Source organism: Biomphalaria glabrata, chromosome 5, assembly GCF_947242115.1.
Source record: "Biomphalaria glabrata chromosome 5, xgBioGlab47.1, whole genome shotgun sequence".
Lineage (NCBI taxonomy): Eukaryota > Metazoa > Mollusca > Gastropoda > Planorbidae > Biomphalaria > Biomphalaria glabrata.
Window position 1 is genome coordinate 51143496 of NC_074715.1, and position 24829 is coordinate 51168324.

A 24829-nucleotide genomic window follows, 5' to 3' on the forward strand; every position below is an offset into this window, starting at 1 on the left:
CAAAGTATTAATAAGATATGGGCCTTATAAATATGAACGTCCCTGCGGTTGCCTGAATCAGCCAAGAAAACCAATGATTTAGCAGAGTTTGTCTCTTGTACTGTATATTTACATGCACGGCTAGAGTGACATATGACGTAATGATGTTCCGTTAATAAGGAACGTCTGTAATTTATAAGATAAGCAGTGATAATTTTTTGTTTAATATAACATTTAAACCGCCCCACTAGATGACCTTAACATCATCTGCCCAAAAAGATCACGCAGGTCTGAAAGGGATACTTTATTTTTTTTTTTACTTTACTAGATTTAGACTAATTACCCAGCATGCGTTGCTTACAAATAGGCCGATAGTACCGTCTATACAGCTGAAAGAAATATAAGTTTTAAACAGCTTGCTTGTAATATGGGATGTGTTGTTGTTTGAAGCTTAGACGTATGAGCATACACTTGTAGCTCGTGTACAGAAATGTGTTAATGTTAAACTAAGTGGATTCGCGTCATTCAAAGCAAAGACAGAAATCAATCACCCACACCTTGTCACATGACCCTAGAGGCAAGAATTACACTCATTACCGTTTGTAGGCCTACTGTAGTTCCGCAGACGATCCAAAACGACAAACTAATGAATCTATGTTTTGAACTGTCAAATCTAATTGATTTTCATTTTTTTAAAAGCCTAAATACGTAAATAAACAAAGCTGAATTTCTGTTTGATATTTGTATGTAATAATAATAATAATTTACTGTATAGATCGCTGTTAACAAATATAATGTAGGCTCGAGACTCAGTGATAACACTATACAAACATAGGCCTAAACACGAGAGTTGAAATCACAAACTAATCTAAAAAAAAAGTTTAGAACAGATTAGTCTTAATGTCTTCCTTGAAAGTAGCGTATTCACGTTGAAAGTTCTGTGGTCAATTGAAATTAAATATCTATTTGTAACTGAAATACTTGGAATAGATTATTTTAAAAAATAAATTAAGATTGCCTTTATAGGCCTGCCAAGCTACCATAATTCGTTATCTTATAGGTAACAGATAATTACGTCCTACGCATTTCATGTGCCAATCTAGCCATGCATGTTAATCAATGACTTAAACCGAAAACAAATCGTTTTATAAGGCCTCAACACTGACCCGTGACGCCACAACATGTGGGCAGTTTAGACGTATAGCTCCTTGCCACGTCACATGTCCGACGTCATCCATTGATAAGATATAAAGCTGATAACTGCTGATAAACAATAGATGGACAAAGGGCAATATTTTGGCATAAACTCTAAATGGATATAGAACAATATTTTGTCAATAGTCAAGATTTCACATATACACATGTACGTCCTAGAAACATTGGAGAATCTTCTTGTATATGTACTGGTACAGAAGAACTCGTTTTTTTGGTCACTTTCAACCTTCGAGTTTTAGAAGGGTGGGGGTGCCATATCATCATATTCTTAGACCCCGGGGTCCACGAGTAGTTTGCTACGTCACAGGTTTGACTAGCTAGGTCATTGGCTTACCATGCCATGCCACTGGCTACGCCAACTGGTTAACCTTTGTACGTCACTGTTGCACCTGCTTCACCACTGGTTTACCTTGCCACGCTACTGGTTTACCTTGCTACGCTACTGATTTAGAGGGTCAACTCATTCCTTATGTAATAACTGCGGCAGTGGCGTAATTAGGGATTTGGGGGCCTCATTATATATATAGTAAACTAAAGTTCTCCTTTTAGATCTTGCGATCTATAGGGCAGATGATATAAAGGTCATATGTTTCTTTGGCCAACTGTCAACGAGCAGGGTGTCATGTGGCCAGCACAACGACCAACCGCTTTTATTTTACTTTCCCCAACTTAAGTCGATACCCATTAAGTTGGGTGGACTCAGAGCGCCCTAAAAATCCCAGTCTTCACCGAAATTCGAACCTAGGACCAGGACCCCAGGTTCGGAAGCCAAGCGCTTAACAACTCAACCACCGCGACCCCAGGGGCGCCCTAAAAAACTCGAAATTCTAAATCCCGGGCTTCACCGAGATTTAAACTCAAGACCCCAGGAAGTCGATTATGTATAGTATTCAATGTAAACCTTCAAAAGTATTTTAGGTTCTTGTCAAACATTATTGTTTTTTTTTCTTGGTTTTGATCTTGTGGTTAAGGCTTTCTTTAAATACAAAACATTTGTAGGCCTATATGTTTGATTTGTTAGTGCTATTCAAAACCGGTACTACAAGGACCTCGTATTAGAAATATTAGAAGGATATGTGTTTTTGTTTTCAAAGTGTCACGACGACAACACTTATTCATGGTAAACCAGTAACACAGACTAAAAACGCAAAATACCTAGGTGTTATAATAAATGAAAAACTGTCATGTAATCCCCATATTGATGAAATATTAAAAAAAACAAAACAAATAAAGCATTAGGGTTTATTAGAAGAAATTTCAATAAATCAAGTAAGAACATAAAACTAAAATGTTATTTAACCTTAGTTAGGCCAATAATAAAGTATGCATCCTTTATTTGGGACCCCTCAACTCAAGAAAACATTAAGAAACTGGAACAGACACAAAATAGAGAAATGAGATTCATAACAAGAGTAACACCTTCAGGATAGAAGACTTAAAAGTAAAGTAGAAATTATACATAAAACACTGAACCATAATCTTCAAATACAAAAACAAAATCTAATAAAATACTCAGAAAGATACAAAGATAAAGGCACATTCCTCGTCCCATATGCTAGGACAAATTTGTACAAAAGCTCCTTCTTCCCTAGCGCTATTAGAGCATGGAATGGGTTGCCTGAGCTAGCCAGGAAAACCAGTGACTTGGCGGAGTTTAGGTCATTAGTTAATATGCATGACTAAATGCTTGTCGCGTAGGACGTAATCATCTTCTTTTTTTTTTAAGTAACGTCTGTATCATTTAAGATAAGAAGAAGACAGTATTCTTTGATGCCATAATCTTTATTTGTTTATTTCTAAAGATGAAAAAAAAAGTCTGAATAATGAGCAAAACTAAAAAAACAAAACAAAAAATAAAGCCGAAGCTTAAAAAAAAGAAAATTTGAGATGTAGCCTACATTTCTTTCTCTACTGTACAGCGCACTTAACGACTATCAAAACAGTCAGCTGATCGGAATGGTCAAAAAAATGCCCGCAACCAATCGAACGCTGTCATCAATCCTTAGTAGCTCCTCCACGACACACTTTGAAAACTTACCTGAGATCTGCACACTGACATGTGTACATGGTCAGCTCACGGAGACCTGTCAAACAATATCAGCCACTGGACTTTCACATCTGATATTCATTTTGAGGATTATATTTTTTTTTAAAATGTGTACTTAATTATTCAATCTTGCGGAGTTGGTTGTGTAGCCTACTATAGATATAAAAACAAAGTGTATCAACTAATCAATTAAGTTACTTTTAGGTGACTGCCATTTAAATCTTGCGAGTAGCTTGTTGTCAGTTTATGTGTAAAGACAAAATACTTTTTTTCAGTGAACATTTTATAGTTTCGGGATGTCGACAACTGCCTGTAAGTAGAATGTTTAGTTCCGTAGGCTTGGGTATGTTCATTCTAAGATTTCTCCTAAAAGAACCTTCTACATAAAAATATAACTTTTTTTTTGGGTCTGTTCTCGCTTCGGAAGAAAACTGTCCATATTTCTAATCAATGTCTTTTTGTTGCTATTAGTTATAAAATTAAGAAAGTTTATTGATCTAAATGCTAACTTCAATTTTTTAAATGCGAGTCTCATTTATAAATATATAAGTCTATGGCGAGTCTATTGTTGTAGTTTTTATAAGCTAACTCTGGCTACTCAAATGTGCAGAAGTGATTTTCAGTTACCTCCCTGTTCTACTTTATAAACCAACTGGCTGTAGATTACGTTGTCAAGTGAAGATTTTCTGTTTTATTTGAATACAGATGCTAATCTTTCAAAATAACAACTACTTCTTTGTTTTGTTCCCTAAATATTTGAGCTGCGTTTCAAGTTTTTGTTTTGTTGTTACAGCATGCCCTGCGGGTTTCTATGGACCCAACTGCACTGATCCATGCCCACAGAACTGTGCAGACGGCATTTGTACTAACGGTATTTGCAAAGGATGTGCTCCAGGCTGGAAAGGGTTTAAATGTGACAAAGGTCTGTCTTACTTACAGATAGCTAGAATCTACCTTCATTAACTAAGAACTTAAACCTTATCTTGTTAGACTTCCCTTAAAAAACGTTTACAATTTTAAGCGCAGAGGAAAAATCTTTCAATTTTAGTAAAACTAGCTAAATTAGTTAAAATAATTAAATAGTTAAGCTAAATTATACCAATTTTTCTTATTGTGCCGGATTGCATTTTTTCCTTTATGAGTTTAATAATAAATATGTATATGGAACTATACGATTAAAAACAACTTTAGTCACATTTGCTTAAAAGTTCTTATAGGCTTAGTACTACTACAACTACTGTATTTTTGTGTTAAGTAATAATAATAACATTTTGCTATCGTGGGCTGGTCTTGCTATTTGAAACTATAAATTTTAGAATCAAATTTAGTGTGAACTTAATATTTAGACCTAATATACATTTTGACAAAATCAACTAAGTTTGTTTGAAGTCCTTTGTGGGATATAAGCTGCTAATCAAAACGTGTATAAAACTATTACGGATGCATGCTTACACCACAGTGCAACCCGTTTCGTAGTTGAGCACCAAAACACATCCAAATGATAAGAATCAAGATTTTGTAATTTAGTAATCTCTACAAAAACTAGAACGGACACAGGCGCAAAAATGAGTTCGTCTTTTCTTGGACTCGTAAAGATATGAAAACAATAAATCTACGTCAAATAAAAAAATACCTTGCTATGATGAATTGACTAAGATTGCAGATCTAAATCGACCACCGACAGACAATGGTTATGCTTGCCCTGGAAGTGGCAAAATATGTAGGTCACAGCTGGGGCTGCGTAGCCACGGGAAATACTGCATTCCTCAATAATCTTCGGACTCGAACACAAGCCTTATTATTATTATTATATTAATTTATTGTATTTAATATAATTTAGCCGATTGAAGCCTAACAATTGTATGAACTTGGCACATTTGAAATATTCAAATAGCTGACCCCATTTTCTACAAAACTTATGTAAACTCTGTCTGTCTGGTCAAAATTTTGTACACGTTATTTCTACCACGCCCATTCTCGGATCAAGTTGAAACTTTGCACAATTATTCATTGGCGAAGACAATACACGAATCCATAAGAAAATAAACCGATTAGTCAATTAATGACTGATAATTAATTTGTTTAATACCAACTTGGGAAATTAATCCTTCAGTATTCATAGATAAGGCTAAATAAGTGGGGATTTGGTCTTCTTAGATAATTGTACACATTATTTCCCCCAGACCCATTCTCGTATCAAGTTGAAACTTTAAACAATTCTGTATTGGACACAGCAAAACATGAATACAATTTAAAAATTTTTTGTAAAATTGTGTAGTTCTTCCCCTTAAATAAGCTTTTTTTTTTTTTAAAAAAAAAATAATATTTTGCTTGCTTTACATTTTAACTGTTGCCCTCCTTTGTATTAATTATGGCTCTTGATTGCTAAAGATTTTGACTACCAAGGCGTCACTATGTTTTCTACTAATACTATTGAGGTATAACATTTATACAGCTTGTGATTTCGGCTCTTATGGCAAAGATTGCAAGAGGTTCTGTAGCTACCAATGTTCAATTGGTTCGTGCGATGCTGTGTCAGGAGCGTGCACTGGAGGCTGCATTGACGGCTTCAAGCCTCCTAACTGTGAAGATGGTAAGATGTAGCCATACTCATTTTTACTTGATATTGCTACCATTCTCTATAAACACAGGACAAAGTGATATAACTAAGATGTAGCCACACTCATTTTTACTTGATATTGCTACCATTCTCTATAAACACAGGATAAAGTGATATAACTAAGATGTAGCCACACTCATTTTTACTTGATATTGCTACCATTCTCTATAAACACAGGACAAAATGATATAACTAAGATGTAGCCACACTCATTTTTACTTGATATTGCTACCATTCTCTATAAACATTGGTCAAAATGATATAACTAATTCAAGAACCTGACAACCCGGACTTCAAATTACGTGACACTTTAATGAGTGTAATAAATAATAATAAGAAAAAACAACAAATAAATCGTTTAAAATTGGCAGTACGAAATGTCTGAATATAAATGTTGTATACAGCTTGAACTGGAATATCTGTCGAGTTTTACCTCTGCTGGTCCTCAAATGTTCCAGACTAACTGGACCCTAATACACTCTTCCATTTTCTCCCTTTTCCCTTGTCTATTCTATTCTATTTCTATTTCAAAAACACACAGTCCTTTCTTTAGGTCGACTCATATCACCATTTATGATATCACGGTTGATTTTTTTTTAACAATGGACGTGTTTACATCGGTCAGTTCTCCTACGCCAGGAGAGCTCTTGTAGTCTGCTGTGCTGTGAAGCGTGAAACGAAACATCTGGAAACTATAGCTGAAAAAAAATCATTATTTCAGAGAAACGCTGTTGAATGATGCTTTATCTTGAGTTCCCTTTACCTATCCCTTAGTCTGTTGGACCGTTGGGGCACAATGCAAGATTCGTCGATCGTCTTTCTCCATTCCTCTCTGTCTTTTGCCTTAGTTAGAACCTCTTTCAATGGCAGGCCCGTCCATTCTTTTATGTTGTCCTCCCATCGCTTTCTCTGTCTGCCTCTTCTTCTTTTTCCTGGTACTGTTCCCTGAAGGAAGGTCTTTGCGAGCCCCGAAGATCTTGTAAAAAAAAAAATCCACAAAACAGATTATTAACACAGCAGCAGTTCAACTAAGAGGAGCGGAACCTTGATCAGGACATTTTTTTTTTTTAATTTTTATTTAATTATAGCATCGAATGTGTGCCTCTATTAGGGCTATCACGAATACTTCTATTTCTATTGTCCAAATACGTTGTCATTTTGTTAAAATATGGATATAATATCGATCTTTGTTTTGTTTTATATCTTTCGATTATTCCTTAAGAATCGAATATTATCACACCATAGCCCAAATAGGACAGGCTTTGCTCTAACCAGGAACCATCTAGACCAGGGGTTTTCAACCTGTGAATCGCGAGGTTGCCAGGGATAGCCTAAGACCATCGTAAATATGGATTGTTATTGTCTATTGCTGTTTGTGTGTGGGTGGGGGGTCGCGGCAGAGTGGGGGATTGTAAAAAGGGGTCGCCGAGCATAAGAGGTTGAGAACCGCTGATCTAGACGACTGTCCAGAGCGAATACCAAACGACATTTGATTGTTAATAGAAATAAATATATAAAAGATGATGAGATCAGAAAAATTCTTAAGCGGTTCAAATAATCGTTGAGTTAGAATTTTTTTTTTTTTAGATAGAACAAAATTGTCTGAAATGCAATTAACACCAGATGTCAAGGGCAAAGGTTGTGTGAATATTAAGTAACGCATTGACTGTTATTCCTAGTTTGTGATGAAGGTTTCTATGGCAACAACTGCACATCAAGATGTTCAAGTCACTGTGTAGATAAGACGTGTGATAAAGTTGTTGGATCGTGTAGCTGTGAGCCTGGATACATCGGCGACACATGCAACGATGGTAAGTCATACGCTCTCATTGGCTGAGTAGGCATACGGGGTCTCACGAAGTCTTACATAGTCTCACGAAGTCTTACGAAGTTATTTTTAAAGCTTTATCTTCTTATCTTATAAAATATAGATGTTTCTTCAACAAAAAAAAAATTACGTTCTACGCATGTTCCTAGGCCAATCTAGTCACGCAGGTTAATCATTGACTTAAATTCTGAAAATCTCGCTGCGCAGATGTGGCACCATTTTGATGCACTGAATCTAGACGTGAGTTAACTACACAACATTTCGCCCATTTCCACCTGCTAAATGTCGAGTTGCAGTTGCCCATTTCCACCTGCTAAATGTCGAGTTGCAGTTGCCCATTTCCACCTGCTAAATGTCGAGTTGCAATTGCCCATTTCCACCTGCTAAATGTCGAGTTGCAATTGCCCATTTCCACCTGCTAAATGTCGAGTTGCAGTTGCCCATTTCCACCTGCTAAATGTCGAGTTGCAGTTGCCCATTTCCACCTGCTAAATGTCGAGTTGCAATTGCCCATTTCCACCTGTTAAATGTCAAGTTGCAGTTGCCCATTTCCACCTGCTAAATGTCGAGTTGCAATTGCCCATTTCCACCTGCTAAATGTCGAGTTGCAATTGCCCATTTCCACCTGCTAAATGTCGAGTTGCAGTTGCCCATTTCCACCTGCTAAATGTCGAGTTGCAGTTGCCCATTTCCACCTGCTAAATGTCGAGTTGCAATTGCCCATTTCCACCTGCTAAATGTCGAGTTGCAGTTGCCCATTTCCACCTGCTAAATGTCAAGTTGCAGTTGGCCATTTCCACCTGCTAAATGTCGAGTTGCAATTGCCCATTTCCACCTGCTAAATGTCAAGTTGCAGTTGCCCATTTCCACCTGCTAAATGTCGAGTTGCAATTGCCCATTTCCACCTGCTAAATGTCAAGTTGCAGTTGCCCATTTCCACCTGCTAAATGTCGAGTTGCAATTGCCCATTTCCACCTGCTAAATGTCAAGTTGCAGTTGCCCATTTCCACCTGCTAAATGTCGAGTTGCAGTTGCCCATTTCCACCTGCTAAATGTCGAGTTGCAGTTGCCCATTTCCACCTGCTAAATGTCTTGCAATTGCCCATTTCCACCTGCTAAATCTCGAGTTGCAATTTCGTTTAGAAGGCGCTTATACATGCTGAATCGACTTGTATTTCTTGTACTCTGTTATTTAGTTCATTGAGATATGAAGTAAAGTCACTTGAAAAAAAAAAGGTAAATCCCACAACAGAGGGTCACTTGTTTTCATTTATAAGTCACAAAAATTTCAGTTTTAAGTCTCATATAATAAAAAAATAAATTTAGAACCTTTCCTCCGCTTAACCATTCACGCACTTCACTGTAAAAAAAACAAAAACGTCTTCATATTCGGACTCTACTTTCTTAGAAATTTTCTAGTTCAACGCTTGAAATGTTATAAAATTTACATAGCTGAACATAGCATCCCATGGTTCTGATTAAACACCTTGCCACAGAGGTTCAGTTTTTTTTTAAAATAACTCTTGCTGCCAGTCTGCTATGGCCTCCAGCCATACTTCTGGTGCTATAAGTTGTCACGCCAACTAATTTCTCACAAATAAGAGTAACATCCTCCATGATGTCTGAAACTTCTAGGAACTGGTCTTTACCAGTGGTGGTCCCATTCTCGCTCCTCATAACAGCTATGTCTTTTGTGATTTTAAAATGACGTTCAAGAGTTGAGCGGTATCAGATTTGTTGGCGGCAATAGAAAACATTTTGAACCCTGCTGCTGTATCTCTTAGTTTTAAATTAACATATCTATTTTCATGAAAAAAAGGGCGGCGGCTTCAACTGCATTTTTCTTTTCATGACATTTCTTCCATCACTAGGAAGTAGCCCCCTCTTTTTACGCATTCGCCGTCGAAAAATGGCTTCATTTCATTATTTAAAATGTGAGCACCTCTAGCCTGCCCTTACTGCCGACTCATTTTTTTTTGTTTCTTCTTGATAAATATTCTTGTCAATCCTCTAATCTGTGATGTAACTTAGAGATGTTATCTTCGCGGCTCCTACTACGAAAGCCGTCATATTTATGTTTTTGATTTCATAATTCTGTTTAATGTTACGTTCTCTAGAAACAGCCACAAACAGCGCTATCTCTATGCTCCACAAAAGATAAAGATCTGTCCCAACTTTTCCTGGTAGAGTCTACATTCAGCGTCTACTTTTTATTTCTTCTAATCTCCCATTTCATGAACTCACAAATATTAAATGGTACGGCACCCATCGTGTTGACACCAAAGGAAGACAACCCAAATAGACGCAGAGGCAGACACAAGATGTCAAGGACACGGCCAGCTAAAGAAGGCAGATGAATGTTCCAAGCATTAAAAATGACTGTCAAATCAAGTCGCTAAAAACTATTTTTTTCTTACTAGGATATTCCTAAACCTTGTTTCAGTTCGGTTAAGGTAAGGGCAGTTCGTTCGGTTCGTACCGACCAGTTTAAAAGTTCAGGTTCGGCTCGATCGTAAGTGGCGCGAAGAGGTTAAAGCGTCAAGGCTTCGATTATTGTGGCTCACGTGAGCCCTTAAAAGGAAAAGAAATTGCCTTTATGAATTCACGTATATGTAATGTATTTGATTTTTTAGCCTACTTGAAAGAAGTCTTTACTGAATTGAGTGCAGACCTAAATGTGGTACGTGAATTGAAGAGCCTTTCTGTAAATGTATTAATTTATAGTATGACTAGATTTATTTTTCGTCACAGGCTACTCAACCGACGTGAAGGTAGCCCAGCATCATATTCTGGGCCCACGGCTACCTTACTATTCTACTAATTGTTATTGAGTGTGTTTGTGTTTCCAAGGTGATTATGAAGAATGGGAGTAATTATTGTTAGTTGGAGGAAAGAGAGAGACAGAGAGAGAGAGAGAGAGAGAGAGAGAGGGAGGGAGGTAGAGAGCATTAATATTTAATGTTAGTCTTGTAGAATGATGCACCTTTCTACAAGACTCACATTAAAATGATTAAAATATTATTCTCTCTATATAACTAACAATAAATTCTCCCTTTCTTCGTTATCACCTTGGAAACACGCAAACAATCCATAACACTTTTTTGTTTCAATTTGAATTACTTCTACTGCATGCTAACATCAGAGCCCTTCATAAAAGACTCGGTAACAGTAATATTGAAAACAAATCTGACTGTGGAGTGCTAATCTTGAATCATCTTGCAAAAGTATAATGTGTATTAAAAATGTGGGACCTAAGAGTCTAAATCGCTAATAGCTCTTTCAATATTGTGTTTGCTATACATTTGTCTATTGAGTGTGAGAACTCTGAAACATTTTTATGTTCTAAAAAATGGGATGCAAAATAGCAAGTGAGCTTCTAGTTAAGTTAATCGATCCTGTGTTTCTTGTTCCCACTATGTTTAAAAACCAAGACTTCAGAATACTGAAGGAGACGTAGATTTACTCAAATAACTAAGTACTAGGGTTGTACTTTCCCAGCTTGCCAGACTGGGTTTCATGGCGCCAACTGTACTGAAACATGCAGCAGTAATTGTCTAAACCAATCCTGCAATAACGTCAATGGCAACTGTCTAGAATGTCCTCCTGGGAAAATTGGCAATCTCTGCGACCAAGGTAAGTTTATATATTAATTCAATTATAGTGCAAAGTAACTGGTCTGTCATATCGTCCAATCCCCAATTTCCCATAGAGCTATATTATAGGCCTATACGTGGAAGGAAATTGACCAATACAGAACAGCATCATGACAGACTTTGTGTGCTGGTACGATCCTCGCCGAGAGCTAAAGGACTGAGGCACCCGATAAGACAAAGAGGAAGAAAGCTGCCTTGAACGATAGCCCTAAAACCGATGCATTCTTAAGCATCAACTGTGACAAAGTTTGCCGCTCCCTAATCCAGTCCTGTCGAGATGCCCAAAAAGGTTCGAGATAAATCCCTTTTATGAACCAGCAGATTCTTCCCCGATTCCAAAAGAAACCAAAAGTATCTGGAATGTATTATGCACAAAAAAAAAGAAGACATAAACTATTGCAATTTGTTTTTGGTTTATTGAAACTTAATTATGAGAAAGTTAACAATTATTGTTAGGCCTATATCTGTTGTGGCGACGCGGATAGGGGTAATCGTGTGTGTGTAATCTGCTGACACACATAGCACAGGCCAGCTCTAGGCGAGCGGACAACCGTGATAAATGACAACGCTACATGAAAGATCTGTCTTGTCCAGTGGCGTAGCTAGGGTGGGGGAGGAAGGGGAGACGAGACATTGAAAATATCCCCGGGCCCCCACGTGAGGGGGGCCCCTAAAGAGTGTTTTTTTTTACATTAAAAATGAATTATTATGCAAAATGCAGGAGCCCCCAAAGAGACCAAGCCCGTCCCCCGGGCCCCCAAACATTGGAAAATTCCTAGTTACGTCCCTGTTATCTTGCATTTTCTGGTGGACTTTCTAGAGATTTATAGATCTAATTAACATTTCTTTTAACTTAAGAAGACTTCTCGATGTCTGTAAAGATGTATATGCAAACTTGATTTACGAAGCACTTCACTTCGCAGCTTGTCCACAGTTCAAGTTCGGAAAAGGCTGCACCGAATCCTGCAGCACAAACTGTGGGGGAGATAAGTCATGCAACTCAGCAGACGGTGGCTGTCTTAGCCCTTGTGTGGATGGCTACCAAAGCAGTACTTGCCAAAAAGGTAGGTAGAGTCTAGAGTCTAGTATGCAATGCTTTCAATATCAAATAATGAAAAATAGAGTAAAATTAAAATGCATGGTTTTAAAAAAGTGTGACATTAAAAAAAAAGTGTTCCACTTTTTACTAGCGCCAATGTCTAGTTTTAACGCCCCTGTATACCTTTTCTTTTTAAATTGTTTATTTCCCTTTATCCATATTTTTCGTACATTCCAACAAACAACGTCCCATTCTTAACTGTGCAATATAACTCACAACAAGCCAAGTCTTTGTGAGTGTCACGCTTGTGTTAGGTAGTGAAAGCCATTCTGTAAACACTAGGTCTAGTGACTCGACATCCGAGCGTGGCTGCGGATATTTGAATTAGTGAAGAACCAATAAAAATCCTCACGGAGTATAACTATACTGCAGCAAGTTAATTTGAAATCATAGTAATAATAACACTAACAATATTGTGCGTTAGAATCGCACCATATAATTCAATAATAAATCCACATAGGCCTAAATAGATTCAGCAGGGGTAGACTGGGTGTCAAAATCGGCCCGGGCATTTCTATAAAATTCGGCCCACAAATTCTCTATCATGTGATGGGCATCCATGTCTAGGTGTATCGGTGCTTAAAAATCATTGTTAAATTTGATAATATATCGATATGCATGCATACAGTGAACTCTATATCTTAATAAGCAATATAGCGTCTTTTTAAATCAGCAATTATGTAGGCCCTAAAAAGATGAAGCCTACTAGTAGCACTGTCTACATTCTACATTTTATTTTCGGAAAATGTGTTTGATTAAAAGAGTATTACACTGTAATGTCTGTGAAAGACTTTTTGTTTAAACACGACGCTCAGAGGGCCTTTTATAAAAAAATAATAATAACATAATAAGGATATTATAAAACCTTTAACAACTTGATATGTGCCATAGTGACTTCGATCAGGCATTTCGGTGGATCTACCGGCTCATTTGGGTACGGCCCACCGGGCATTTGCCCAAATGCCCATATAGCCAGTCCGCCCCTGAGATTCAGCATCAACTTATGGACCTTCCACAACAAGATTGTTGACTCTATTTATACATTTCCTACCAAGTTAAAAGTAGAAAACTGCCGATCATCAAGAGACATTATTAGTTTTACTGTTTTTAAAGAAACAAGATAAATCCAGAATTGTGTAGAAAAACATGTTTGCGTTTTCTGACTACCATGACACATATGATTACGTGGCAGTTAGGGAGAACTATTTGGAACGTCCATTTATTTGGTAGCACACGCGGTGCTGCACTGTCGCGCTAGTGTGCAACTGTTACAACGCTTACACAACTGACAATTTACTTGAATGTGTATTAAATTTCTAAAATCAATTTTGAACTAGTGAAAATCGTTTCAACAGTATCATTAACAAAGATTGTGTTTGTTACTTTCACAAAGATTTTGTCTGTTATTTGTACAAAGATTGTGTCTGTTATTCTAACACACAACAGAGTGCGCCCCAAACACGTTCGGTGCTGGGTGTCAATCTAATTGTAGCCAGTACTGTAAAACGGAGCCAGACCCAGCCTCAACACTGGCCACCGTGACAGTGTCGCCTTTCAAGATATGCCACAACGTTGATGGCCGTTGTTTGGCAGGATGTCAAAGTGGATACGAGGGGGAAACGTGCCTAATAGGTAAGAATATGAAAGATACAAAAATTGTGTAAATAAAATTAATACTTTACAGTTTAGTTATTAATGTTACTCGTTAAAACCCCATTCCTTACGTTGTATCTCCCCTCTTCCTAATCTACTAATCAGTCGGCTCCGCAGTGTATATATTCTAAATTGCCTTTTGCTGTATGTTCACGGCTATGCCAACTATTCTTTTGCAAACTTAGATCTATATCAGAGCACTCTGTCTGTCTGGTAAAAAGTGTGTACACGTTATTTCTCCCACACCCATTCTCAGATCAAGTTCAAACTTCGCACAATTATTCTTAGACATAGAGAAGACATGAATCAGTAAAAATGACATAGACAAGACATGAATCAATTAAATAAAGTAACCAATCAGACAATTAATTACAGGTAATTAATTATTTCTTTAATAGCAAAAAGGGAAACTAATGCTTCAGTATTTCCAGATATGGCTAATTTTGTTGGGTTAAGTCCCCTAAATGATTCTCCGATCAAAAAACATGAATCAATTAACAAAAATACTTAATTAGTCAATTAATTAATTATTGATAATTAATTATTTTGATTGACATCAAATAAGGGAAAAAACGTGTACATTATTTGTAGGTAGACCTATAGTTTTAAGGACGGAGTTCCCATTTTTATAAGATTGTTTTTTTTAAAGAATGTTTAAAAATATTGCATTAATAACACGTTGGTGACGGTCGTTGACTTGTAGCACCAAGCTGCTGGTAGACAACTAAACCGCCGTAGGCGTAATATAGTTTAAGTTGTAAAAACTTTTTAAAAAACTTCTTAGTGGTAATAATATAGAATTGTATTTTGAACGAAATCGAACTCACTACATGAACACGTCTTTTCACTCTGGCAGTCTGAATTCGTCTGTCCTATCTAAGACCGCTGACGACAATGCCGTTTGTCTTGCATTGTTCACCATACATAGCCACCAACTCTAAAGTGGATCGGTCTTTGTATTTTCATATTTCTCACGGCTATGGCCAAATTTCGATTCACGGTGCCCCCGCTGCGGGGAGGAAGAGGAAACCGTGCCTGATATTCTGTTTGACTGCCCCAGACTCGCTGATCTCCGTCTCGACAGGTCTGGGAAACCAAAAATTCTCGACCTGTATGGCGACATTTATGCACTACGCAAGACAGCAGGTTTTCTGTTCAGGGCTTTTGCAAGAGTGGATTTGAGCCTCTCAAGCCCTCACTCAAATGGAGTTTGATGATGATGATGATGATGATTCAAATCAAAACTTCATGGGACCTGGAAACTGGGTGGAAGGTGGGCGGAGGGACCTATTACACGTATCTCTCACATTTCATATTCAATGATCAATGCCATGGCATCACACAACAGCACTGCCTCAAAACATAACGGTTTACATATGGAAGCAGGAACTTGAAGAAAATAAGTCCGTACCGGTAATTGAGGCCACATATTTGTTATCTGATTGCCATCATTGCGAGCGAATAAATGTAGACTAACATATTTATTCTAGCCTTTCTTAACAAGACAAGCTAAATGAAAGAGATCTAATATAATCATTCTCTACGTAGGCCAATGAAAGAGGTGTGGCAGAAATAAACAACAGGTGTGAGACTAATGACCAGGTAGTCATTAAAACTAAAGCCACGCCTTGAAAAAAAAATGCCTGTTTGTCGTTGTGTTTTTCTCAAAAGTTTGCTAAAAGAAGAAGAAATATACTAATTCTAAATCTGTTATCGTAATTTATTTCCCACAAAAACCTTTAACACATAGACAAACTATTTTTATTCTTTAGTCATTATTTATAAGAGGATGGTTAAGTTCATGCCTTTCGAATCGAAACTCTAGCGTTTCTTAACGATCAAGTCAAGTTCATTAATCGGAGGACGCCAAAATAAACATTTGCACCGTGGCCTAAACACGGCACATTTCTTGTAGTGGAATATTAAAGAAAATACTTAGAACTCAATGACGGATCTCTTCAGTAATGACATTAGTGAATCTGAAAGAGGCCATTAGGCATTGCCCTTAAAACGGTAGCAAGTGTTCTGAAAGGTTTCTAAAAATTATCTGTTAATTCTGTTTGATAACACACTAATTGAAGATATTTCAACTAGCAAAGAGAAAGATCAAACTTGCTTATAGAAAGATTTAACTTATTGTTATGTAGTGTGTGTGTCTGTTTCTATGGTGACGGTGGGAAGAGTTTAGCGATTGGTTGTGAATGATGCAACATAGGTGGCATTGTCATCGCTTGGTCTTAGGACAGACGACTCCAGAACGCGAGACTGAAAGGCTGTGTTAGTGAGTTAGATTTTGTTAAAGACATCATTACTAAAGTCCATTACAATTATTTCATTTGATCACAAGTTGATTTTGCTTATACTATAAATAAAGTGTTTAGTTAGTTCACAAAAGGTGTCTACCAGCAGTTAGGTGGTACAAGTCAACGACCAATAACAACACTTATCTACATGGACTTCGCACTGGCTAGGGACTGTGTATACATCTATAGACGTTCTGGTCTATTATATTTATAGTTGCACTACTATTTCACTAGAGCTGCCTGCAATAACTCCGGACAATCATGCAGCATGTAAGAGTGTGTAGCAGTGAGATACCCTGTCCCCATATTCAGACAACGCCTCCTGTGTTGTCTTGGTCAAGTCTTCCGAAGGGCCGGCCTTAGGTAGGCTAATTGGAAGCCCTAGGCAAAGCAAATAGGGAGGCCCTAGGCGAAGTAAATAGGGTGGCCCCAAATGAAATAGACAAACATAAAATTAAGACCGAAAATTACACGATAAATTAAAAACCTTCCTTTATCTATATCTTCAACAAATAAGTTAATTTCATATAGCGCCGATAGCACTAATATGCTTCATTGATGATTCATGATCACCAGACTAGAAATAACGTTTCCACATTTCACCAAAAGGAAGAAACAATGGCCTTGTAACATACAGTCTAACATATAGATCTAAACATTCGACAATAAATCTAGAATAGAAGACATAGATCCACAGAGTTCTACTATGTTTTAGGTTTCATCCATGTTTCACAATTTTTTCTCTAAAAAGAATTTGTTTTAGTCCTGTGCGAGGCCCACACCAATCGGAGGTCCAAATCGCAGAGTTGTTGGTCTATTTTTAAGCTTACAATTTATTAAGACAAAGTTGTGTATGAGTGTGTGTGTGTGTCTTTTCACCCAGAAAAAATGTCAGTAACTAAGATTAACCAAAAAACTAAAACAAATTAATTCGACTTATCTTATTCATGGTAAACCAGTAACACAGACTAGAAACACAAAATACCTAGGTGTTATAATAAATGAAAAACTGTCATGGAATCCACATATTGATGAAACTATACAAAAATAAAACAAAACTTTAACATTGGTTAGGCCAATAATAGAATATGCATCCTCCGTTTGGGACCCCTTAACTCAAGAAAACATTAAGAAACTGGAACAGACACAAAATAGAGCAGTGCGATTCATAACAAACGAATATTCACATTTGACTTGAGTAACACACTAAATTTAGAAAGCCTTCAGGATAGAAGACTTAAAAGTAAAGTAGCAATTATACATAAAACACTGAACCATAATCTTCAAATACAAAAACAAAATATAATAAAATACTCAGAAAGACACAAAGATAAAGATACATTTGTCTCTCCATATGCTAGGACCAATTTGTACAAATGCTCCTTCTTCCCTAGCGCTATTAGAGCATGGAATGGGTTGCCTGAGCTAGCCAGGAAAACCAGTGACTAGGCACAATTTAGGTCATTGGTTAATATGCATGAGTAAAGCTGTCTCCACAAAGATCTGTCATTGGCAATGTCTGAAGCCTCCTCCAACCTGGTGTCCACTGTTCCGAAAGGAACGTCTGAAATTTACACTCTTAAAATCTCATCTTATAAATTACAGACGTAATCATCTTCTTTTTTGAAGTAACGTCTGTATTATATAAGATAAGAGTCAAGTCAAATCTTTTAGAAACTAACAAATATAGCCTTTAAAAAAAAATACAATTATGTAATACTTTGTTTTAGTAAAGAATTAAGCTGCAATTTATAGACTAACTAAACATTTTTATACATTTTCAAATATGTCTTCATTTTTACATTATTGAATCCAATCTAAACAAGCCAAGTGACAAGTTGTGTGTTTTGTTTGTTTTCCTGTAGTCTCCCTTGTTCTAGTGGTCAGTGTGTTCACGTGTTTTTCTCAAGTGTGTTCAAAGTGTTGACAGTCTTTTGTTAGTTTTCTTGTTCATGTGAATTAAATGGAATTGTATTTTAAACATCAGTGTTTGTAATTAAATCTTCAGTGATCATATAACGTAAGTGTTCCGCTAAATTTTCCGAAATTACGTAGTGTTCTATTGCAGAAAACATTTTGAGAAACCTTGCGCTAGTGTCTGGATATATTAGGTTTCTATTGGGGGTCTATTCTGTAATATTGTACACAGCAGGGCCTGCCTTGTGTAATATGGTCGTACCTAATGAAAAAGATAAAAAAAAACACACAAAAAAAAAACAAAAAAACACTAAAAATGCGCAAGGAATTAAAAACCTTCCTGCGCATATATCTGAATCAACAAATAAGTTAAATTCATATGCTTCATGGGCGATTCATCACTAGAAATACCATTCTAACATGTCACCTAAAGGAAGAAACAATGATCTTCTAAGATATGTAGCCTAACAAGTAGATCTAATCTAAACATTCGTCAATTAACCTTGAATTATGGTAGAGACTTAAAGCTAGGCTAGTAGATAAGGAGCCATATATATATATGTTTGAGATTTGATCCATATGTTTCGCAATTTTTACTCTAAACACATCTGAGTCCTGTGCGAAGCCCCCCTCCAATTGGTGGGCCCCCTGACGGCTGCCTAGTTGGCCTATATGCCTAAGGCCAGACCTGCACACAGGCCCAGAAATTAAAATGTTTTGGACCTTCTCCAAAATTTGCAGCTTGGGGATTTCATTTAAATAGATCTAGTCCATGTAATGTAGGTCTCTATATCTAATTATAGAGTGACTTTAAAAAGCAATCATTTTATTGTTTTCTTTTTGTAGCTTCTCCAAGTTCAAACACTGCATCAGCTGGTGTTATTGCTGGGCCAATCATCGCTATCATTATTTTGCTGATTGTTGCAGTTATTGGCTTTTTATTTTGGAAGTGAGTAAGATCTCTAAATATTTAAGACTAGGTCAAGGTCAAAATCTAGTCTTTATTTTTTTTTCTTCTGAGATTCAGAAAAAGGTGTCCATTTCTTAAAAGTTTAGGTCTAACAGCTATATGAAAATTTATACTTTTTTTTGTTTTAGTAAAAGAAACTATTTTTTACAAAACAATGTTTATCATGTATACTAGCATTGATTTTGAATACAAATTTAAATCTAATCTATATAGAATGTAGAGTAAATATAGATATACAATGTCAACATCTGTAAATAAGATCAATATTTTGATGATCTATATCAAGTGAAGAGAGTATGATCTAGAAAAGCGGTTCTCAACCTTTTATACTCGCCGACCCCTTTTTACTATCCCCCAGTCTGCCACGACCCCCCTGCCCCCCACACACACATACAGAATAGAAGAGAAGACAATAACAATCCACATTTTCGATGGTCTTTGGCGACCCCAGGCAAATCGTCAATCGACCCCCAAGGGGGTCGCGATCCACAGGTTGAGAACCCCTGATCTAGAACCTAAATACTTAAGATCTAATATATATATATATATATATATATATATATATATATATATATGTATATATATATCTACTTGTAAAATTCCGAAGATGCAGAGTATCTATGTGTAAATCATATTTTCTTATTCCCTCATGTTTCCAGTCCAAAAATAAAATTAGCCTTGTAACTAGACATAGGTCTACAACTTGAATGTTTAACAAGAAATGCAAATCTTAATTTACAAAGACTAAAAAATCAATGGTTATGGATCAAAATGATCTAGTATATTTTAGGCTATAATAATAGAATGGACTAGAGCAGACCACTTCAGATAGAATAGGGGCACTGCAATCACTGACCTATATTCTCTAGTTGTAAAAATAAAATGTTCCGAAGGTAAAAAAGTAGTCTTGTGCCCCTCTCCAATGATTATGTACTCTACTGCTTGTATATTCTTTGGAGGGGCTGTCGCTTAGCAATAAAGCACTTGGCTTTTTAACTAGGGGTCCCAGGTTCAAATCCTGGTAAAGATTGGGATTTTTTATTTCGTGATCTTTGAGCGCCACTGAGTCCACCCAGCTCTAATGGGTACCTGACATTAGTTGGGAAAAGTAAAGGTGGTTGGTCATTGTACTGGCCACATGACACCCTTGGTGACTATGGGCCACAGAAAAAGATGACCTTTACATTATCTGCCGTATAGATTGCAAGGTCTTTATTTTACTTTATATATTTTTTACTTTACATTTCTGCTCCATTATATATAGGACTACATTTCTTAAGATAATGATCTAACTTTTATAATGATCTCACTTATGTAATGATCTTACATATATAATGATCTCACTTATGTAATGATCTCACTTATGTAATGATCTTACTTATAGTAGTGAAATGTTAGGGACAAATCCTGAGCTTATTTGTTCATAATTACAAATATTGCTTTAATAGCTTTCATTTGATTTATGCTCAAATATTTCAAGATGCATACAAATATCTGCTTTTATACATTCGCTCTAGGAAAAGAAAGAGTAAGACTGAAAATGTATTTGGCAATGGAAGGGCAACTCACAATCTTGAAGCTGTTCGTACTACAGGTCTACAGTCCAAGGCACCTGATAACTCCAGAGGTACAAAGTAAAGCTTTAAAAAAAATCATTTGTTACTCCTTTTCAATGTGGTAAAGTTAAAATTTAGAGCACAACCATGACAGATTTAAACATGACAATTTCTATTGGAGCATGTCTTTCCAACCAGAAAAATGTCAGTTATTAAGAGTGAAAAAAACCTAAAACAAATACAAACTACTTAATTTATGCATGGTAAACCAGTCACACAGACTAAAAACTCAAAATATCTAGGTGTAATAATAAATGAAAAGTTATGGAATCCCCATATTGATGAAATTATTTTAAAAAATCAAACGAAATAATTGGGTTCATTGAAAGAAATTTTTACAAATCAAACAAGAACATAAAACTCAAATGCTATGTAACTTTAGTTTGGCCAATATTAGAATTATGCATCCTCTGTTTGGGATCCCTCAACTCAAGAAAGCATAAATAGAGCAGTAATATTTATATTCCAATTTGATTAGAGTAACACCTTTATTTAAATTACTAAACTTGGTGACACTTCAGGACAGATGAATAAAATAAAGTAGCTATAATATATAAAACACTAAAATGTAATTTACAAATAGAAAAATAAAACCTAATGAAATACTCAGAAAGAAACAAAGGTAGAGGCACGTTTCTTATTCCATATGCTAGATACAAATGCTCCTTCTTCCCTAGTGCCATTGGAGAATGGAACAGGTTGCCTGAATCAGCCATTCAGCATGGCTAAATTGACATATGAAATACATAGGACATAATTATTTTCTTTTTTGAAGTGGCATCTGTAAAACGTTTATTTAAAGAAGTGAGATGTATAGTAACTGTACATTTAACTTAAATTTAACACCATACAATTAGCATACAATACAGCATACAATTATAATAATTGACAATTATTGATAACACTATACTGTTATTAGGCACTCCAGAAAAATAACATCAAGATATAAGACAAGTTTTCTCTTACTTAGGCCTAGATTCTCCTACTCTGGTTTGTTTTGTCAGTTTTACACAATTAGCATGTTTTGTTTCAAACACTATTTACTTCTTATGAAAAAACAGAAACTGAATATAAGCAATAAACCTTTGTATCACTATTTGAAATCTTAGGACAGAAAAAGAAACCAACTTACATTATTGACCCAATGCCATCCCCTGGTGATGTCACGTACCCAAACAGAGCAGACAATGGGAATAAGACTTCAATACAAGCGACAGATTTAAAAGAATATGTCAGGACTCACAACAAAACATTCTTTGAAGAACAATTTAAGGTAAAATTCTAATTAAGCTGCACAATGCTGTGGACATTTAAGGGGACATAAGCAGGAAATTAGGAATCAGAATTTAAAAAATCCAGACCTTTGAATGAAATGTTCAGGTCCCTATTTAATTATTGTGTCCCAGATGTTTCTAGATCAACCCTGCTTAATTCCCTGACATCAAATAATTTGGGGAAATATGAGATACTATTTCATTTAAATCATATTGTATTGGCCATAGAAAGTAATAAAAAAAAAACAGCATCGAGTCTTCTGTACAGCTGATATGAAAAAACAACATTGCCCTATATATCGGAAATGTTTATATTATATGGTGGTAGCTTAGTTCATGTATAAAAATTTAAGAACAATATTAAGTGAATAACTTCCTGGGTATTTAATTTATTTAAGAAAATTCCAGCCAATGCCAGTGCTACAACTTGTGATGGACTAAGCGTTGAGAACAAACACAAGAACAGATACAAAAACATTATTGCATGTGAGTACAATTATGTTGCATAAAATATCAATCTGCTGAAATAAATATTGGGGTTAGATTATAGTGTTCCTTAGTTAAAGTGTGATACATGAATAGATCCTCAAAAATTTATGTTCATTGGTCTGTTCATTTAGATGATCACTCCAGAGTTCACTTAAAAACTAACGTGGATAAAAACCAAGGTGATTATATCAATGCCTCTTTTATCAAAGTAAGTATTTTTTGGCTAGATTAATTACATTAGAAGTAATAACTATTTGAAAAGTCTTTGCATGTTTTTGTTTAATTGCTTACTTCATTCTGAAATAAAATAACTACCTCCAATTTTATTTCATACCAACAGAGTTATAAAAATGATGAAAAGTTTATAGCATCACAAGGTAAGTAGATATTTGGTTTATTAAATTTTAATATTCATGAAAAACATTTAAATGTGATGTGTAAAGTAAAAGCACATACAAATGTTCATCACACAATTATAGCAATTTACAATTATAGATAACACTTATTTATGGCCAACTTTCAATCTTGGCTCATTCTTCAAGTATGCTTATCTTATAGATTACAGAGGTTACTTAAAAAAGAAGATAATTACATCCTATGCATTCCATGTGTCAATATAGTCATGCATGTTAATTAGTGACCCAAACTCTGCTTAAATACATTCCATAGCATATCAAAAAATAACAAACAAACAAATCTAATTTCACTTAGTGCCCATACTCACACGTGTGCAGAGATTGGTATGAACAGTATTTGACTTGTTAGTATCATTTGTTTCCTTCAGTATTGAAGATTATTACATCCTAGCCCAAACTCCTTGCAGGATGGCATGGGGGGGGGGGGGTTAGCAGACAGAGTTCACAATAGTTGTTTTGAAACAATATATTGTAAAAATGGTTTTTGATAGAGAATTCTAAGTGTATGATTAAATATATAATGAGTTCATTCATTCATTTATTTTTTTTTATATTTAGTGTTTCTGATTATTCTGTTGTGATGTAAATGTTCACAATCAATTCTAATACTTAAAACAACTAGCATTTATTTGAATAAGCTCAATGTTTTTCTCAGGTCCTAATAAATTAATCATTGCTGACTTTGTGCGTATGTTGTGGGAATACAAAGTGGATAAAGTTGTAATGCTGACCAACTTGATGGAAGAAGGCAAAGTAAACTCATTAGTCTTTTATTTTCTATACCATTATTAGTGGTTTTCATGTAATTTATTGTTAATATCATTTGAAATATAATTTTATTAGTTGTCTGTTGTAGGATTTTCTGTAAAAAGTTATTGACATATTTTGAAAGTTTTTGCTTATTCAATATTTTGTGAACATTAATTTCATGTTTAAAGAAAAATCTTAAGTTTTATAAATTACAAATTAAAAAATATGGGTTCTTTTGTTGTTGTGCCTATGTGCCTAAACTCAAACTCATTATCAGTGAGTGAGGGCTTCAGAGGCTCTGATATTTTCCAAAAGCCTGGACAAAAAAAAACCCCAGCAGTATTGTTTGTTATTAACTATGCTCTTATGTAATGGTACATGATCATTATAAGTTTAACAGAAGTAACAGAAGATAATGTCTCTTCATTTGTAAGCCAGACATTTATTCTTTTTAGTCATGTCTGAAATAATGTTAAATCTGGTGAAGCTCACATTTTGCTGGCACTGTGACTGTTTAAATCTTATCATATCTTATATAATACAGACGTTACTTCAAAAAAGAAGATGATTATGTCCTACATGTCATGCATTTAGTCATGCATGATAACCAATGACTTAAATTCTGTCAAGTCATTGGTTTTCCTGGTTTGCTCAGGCAACCCATTCCATGCTCTATTAGCACTAGGGAAGAAGGAGTATTTGTACAAATTTGTGCTGGCACATGGGACATATTTTGAATTTTCTTTTGGATTTGATGATTGATACATCTGTAGAATATTCGTGTTACACAAATAACAAACTAGTGTTTAAGAGGGAAGACATATTAGGAACTCCATTTATTACGTAAACACAAGCGGTGTTGCACTGACGCGCTAGTGTGCAAATGTACATATATTACTATTATGTTACATCTCTCTTCTTTAATTTAGAAAATCTATTTATCAGAATAACTAACAAACTAGTCAACTAAAAAGTCTAATCAGTTCATCACAAATCAAGT

The 24829-nt window shown here is 35.6% G+C and overlaps 1 protein-coding gene across 1 annotated transcript in view; it reads left to right on the forward strand.

The window, feature by feature from the left end:
• The first annotated feature begins 3537 nt into the window (after positions 1-3537).
• The window catches only part of LOC106052058 (receptor-type tyrosine-protein phosphatase T-like), a 41550-nt gene continuing 20258 nt past the window's right edge, over positions 3538-24829 (forward strand). The window contains exons 1-14 of the mRNA XM_056029690.1: positions 3538-3553; positions 4035-4163; positions 5697-5834; positions 7541-7672; positions 11188-11322; positions 12266-12406; positions 13888-14073; positions 19161-19263; positions 20802-20911; positions 22010-22173; positions 22573-22660; positions 22795-22871; positions 23004-23040; positions 23735-23832. Of these exons, the coding sequence (XP_055885665.1) occupies positions 3538-3553; positions 4035-4163; positions 5697-5834; positions 7541-7672; positions 11188-11322; positions 12266-12406; positions 13888-14073; positions 19161-19263; positions 20802-20911; positions 22010-22173; positions 22573-22660; positions 22795-22871; positions 23004-23040; positions 23735-23832 (1554 nt within the window). The remainder of the gene's footprint in view (positions 3554-4034; positions 4164-5696; positions 5835-7540; positions 7673-11187; positions 11323-12265; positions 12407-13887; positions 14074-19160; positions 19264-20801; positions 20912-22009; positions 22174-22572; positions 22661-22794; positions 22872-23003; positions 23041-23734; positions 23833-24829) is intronic.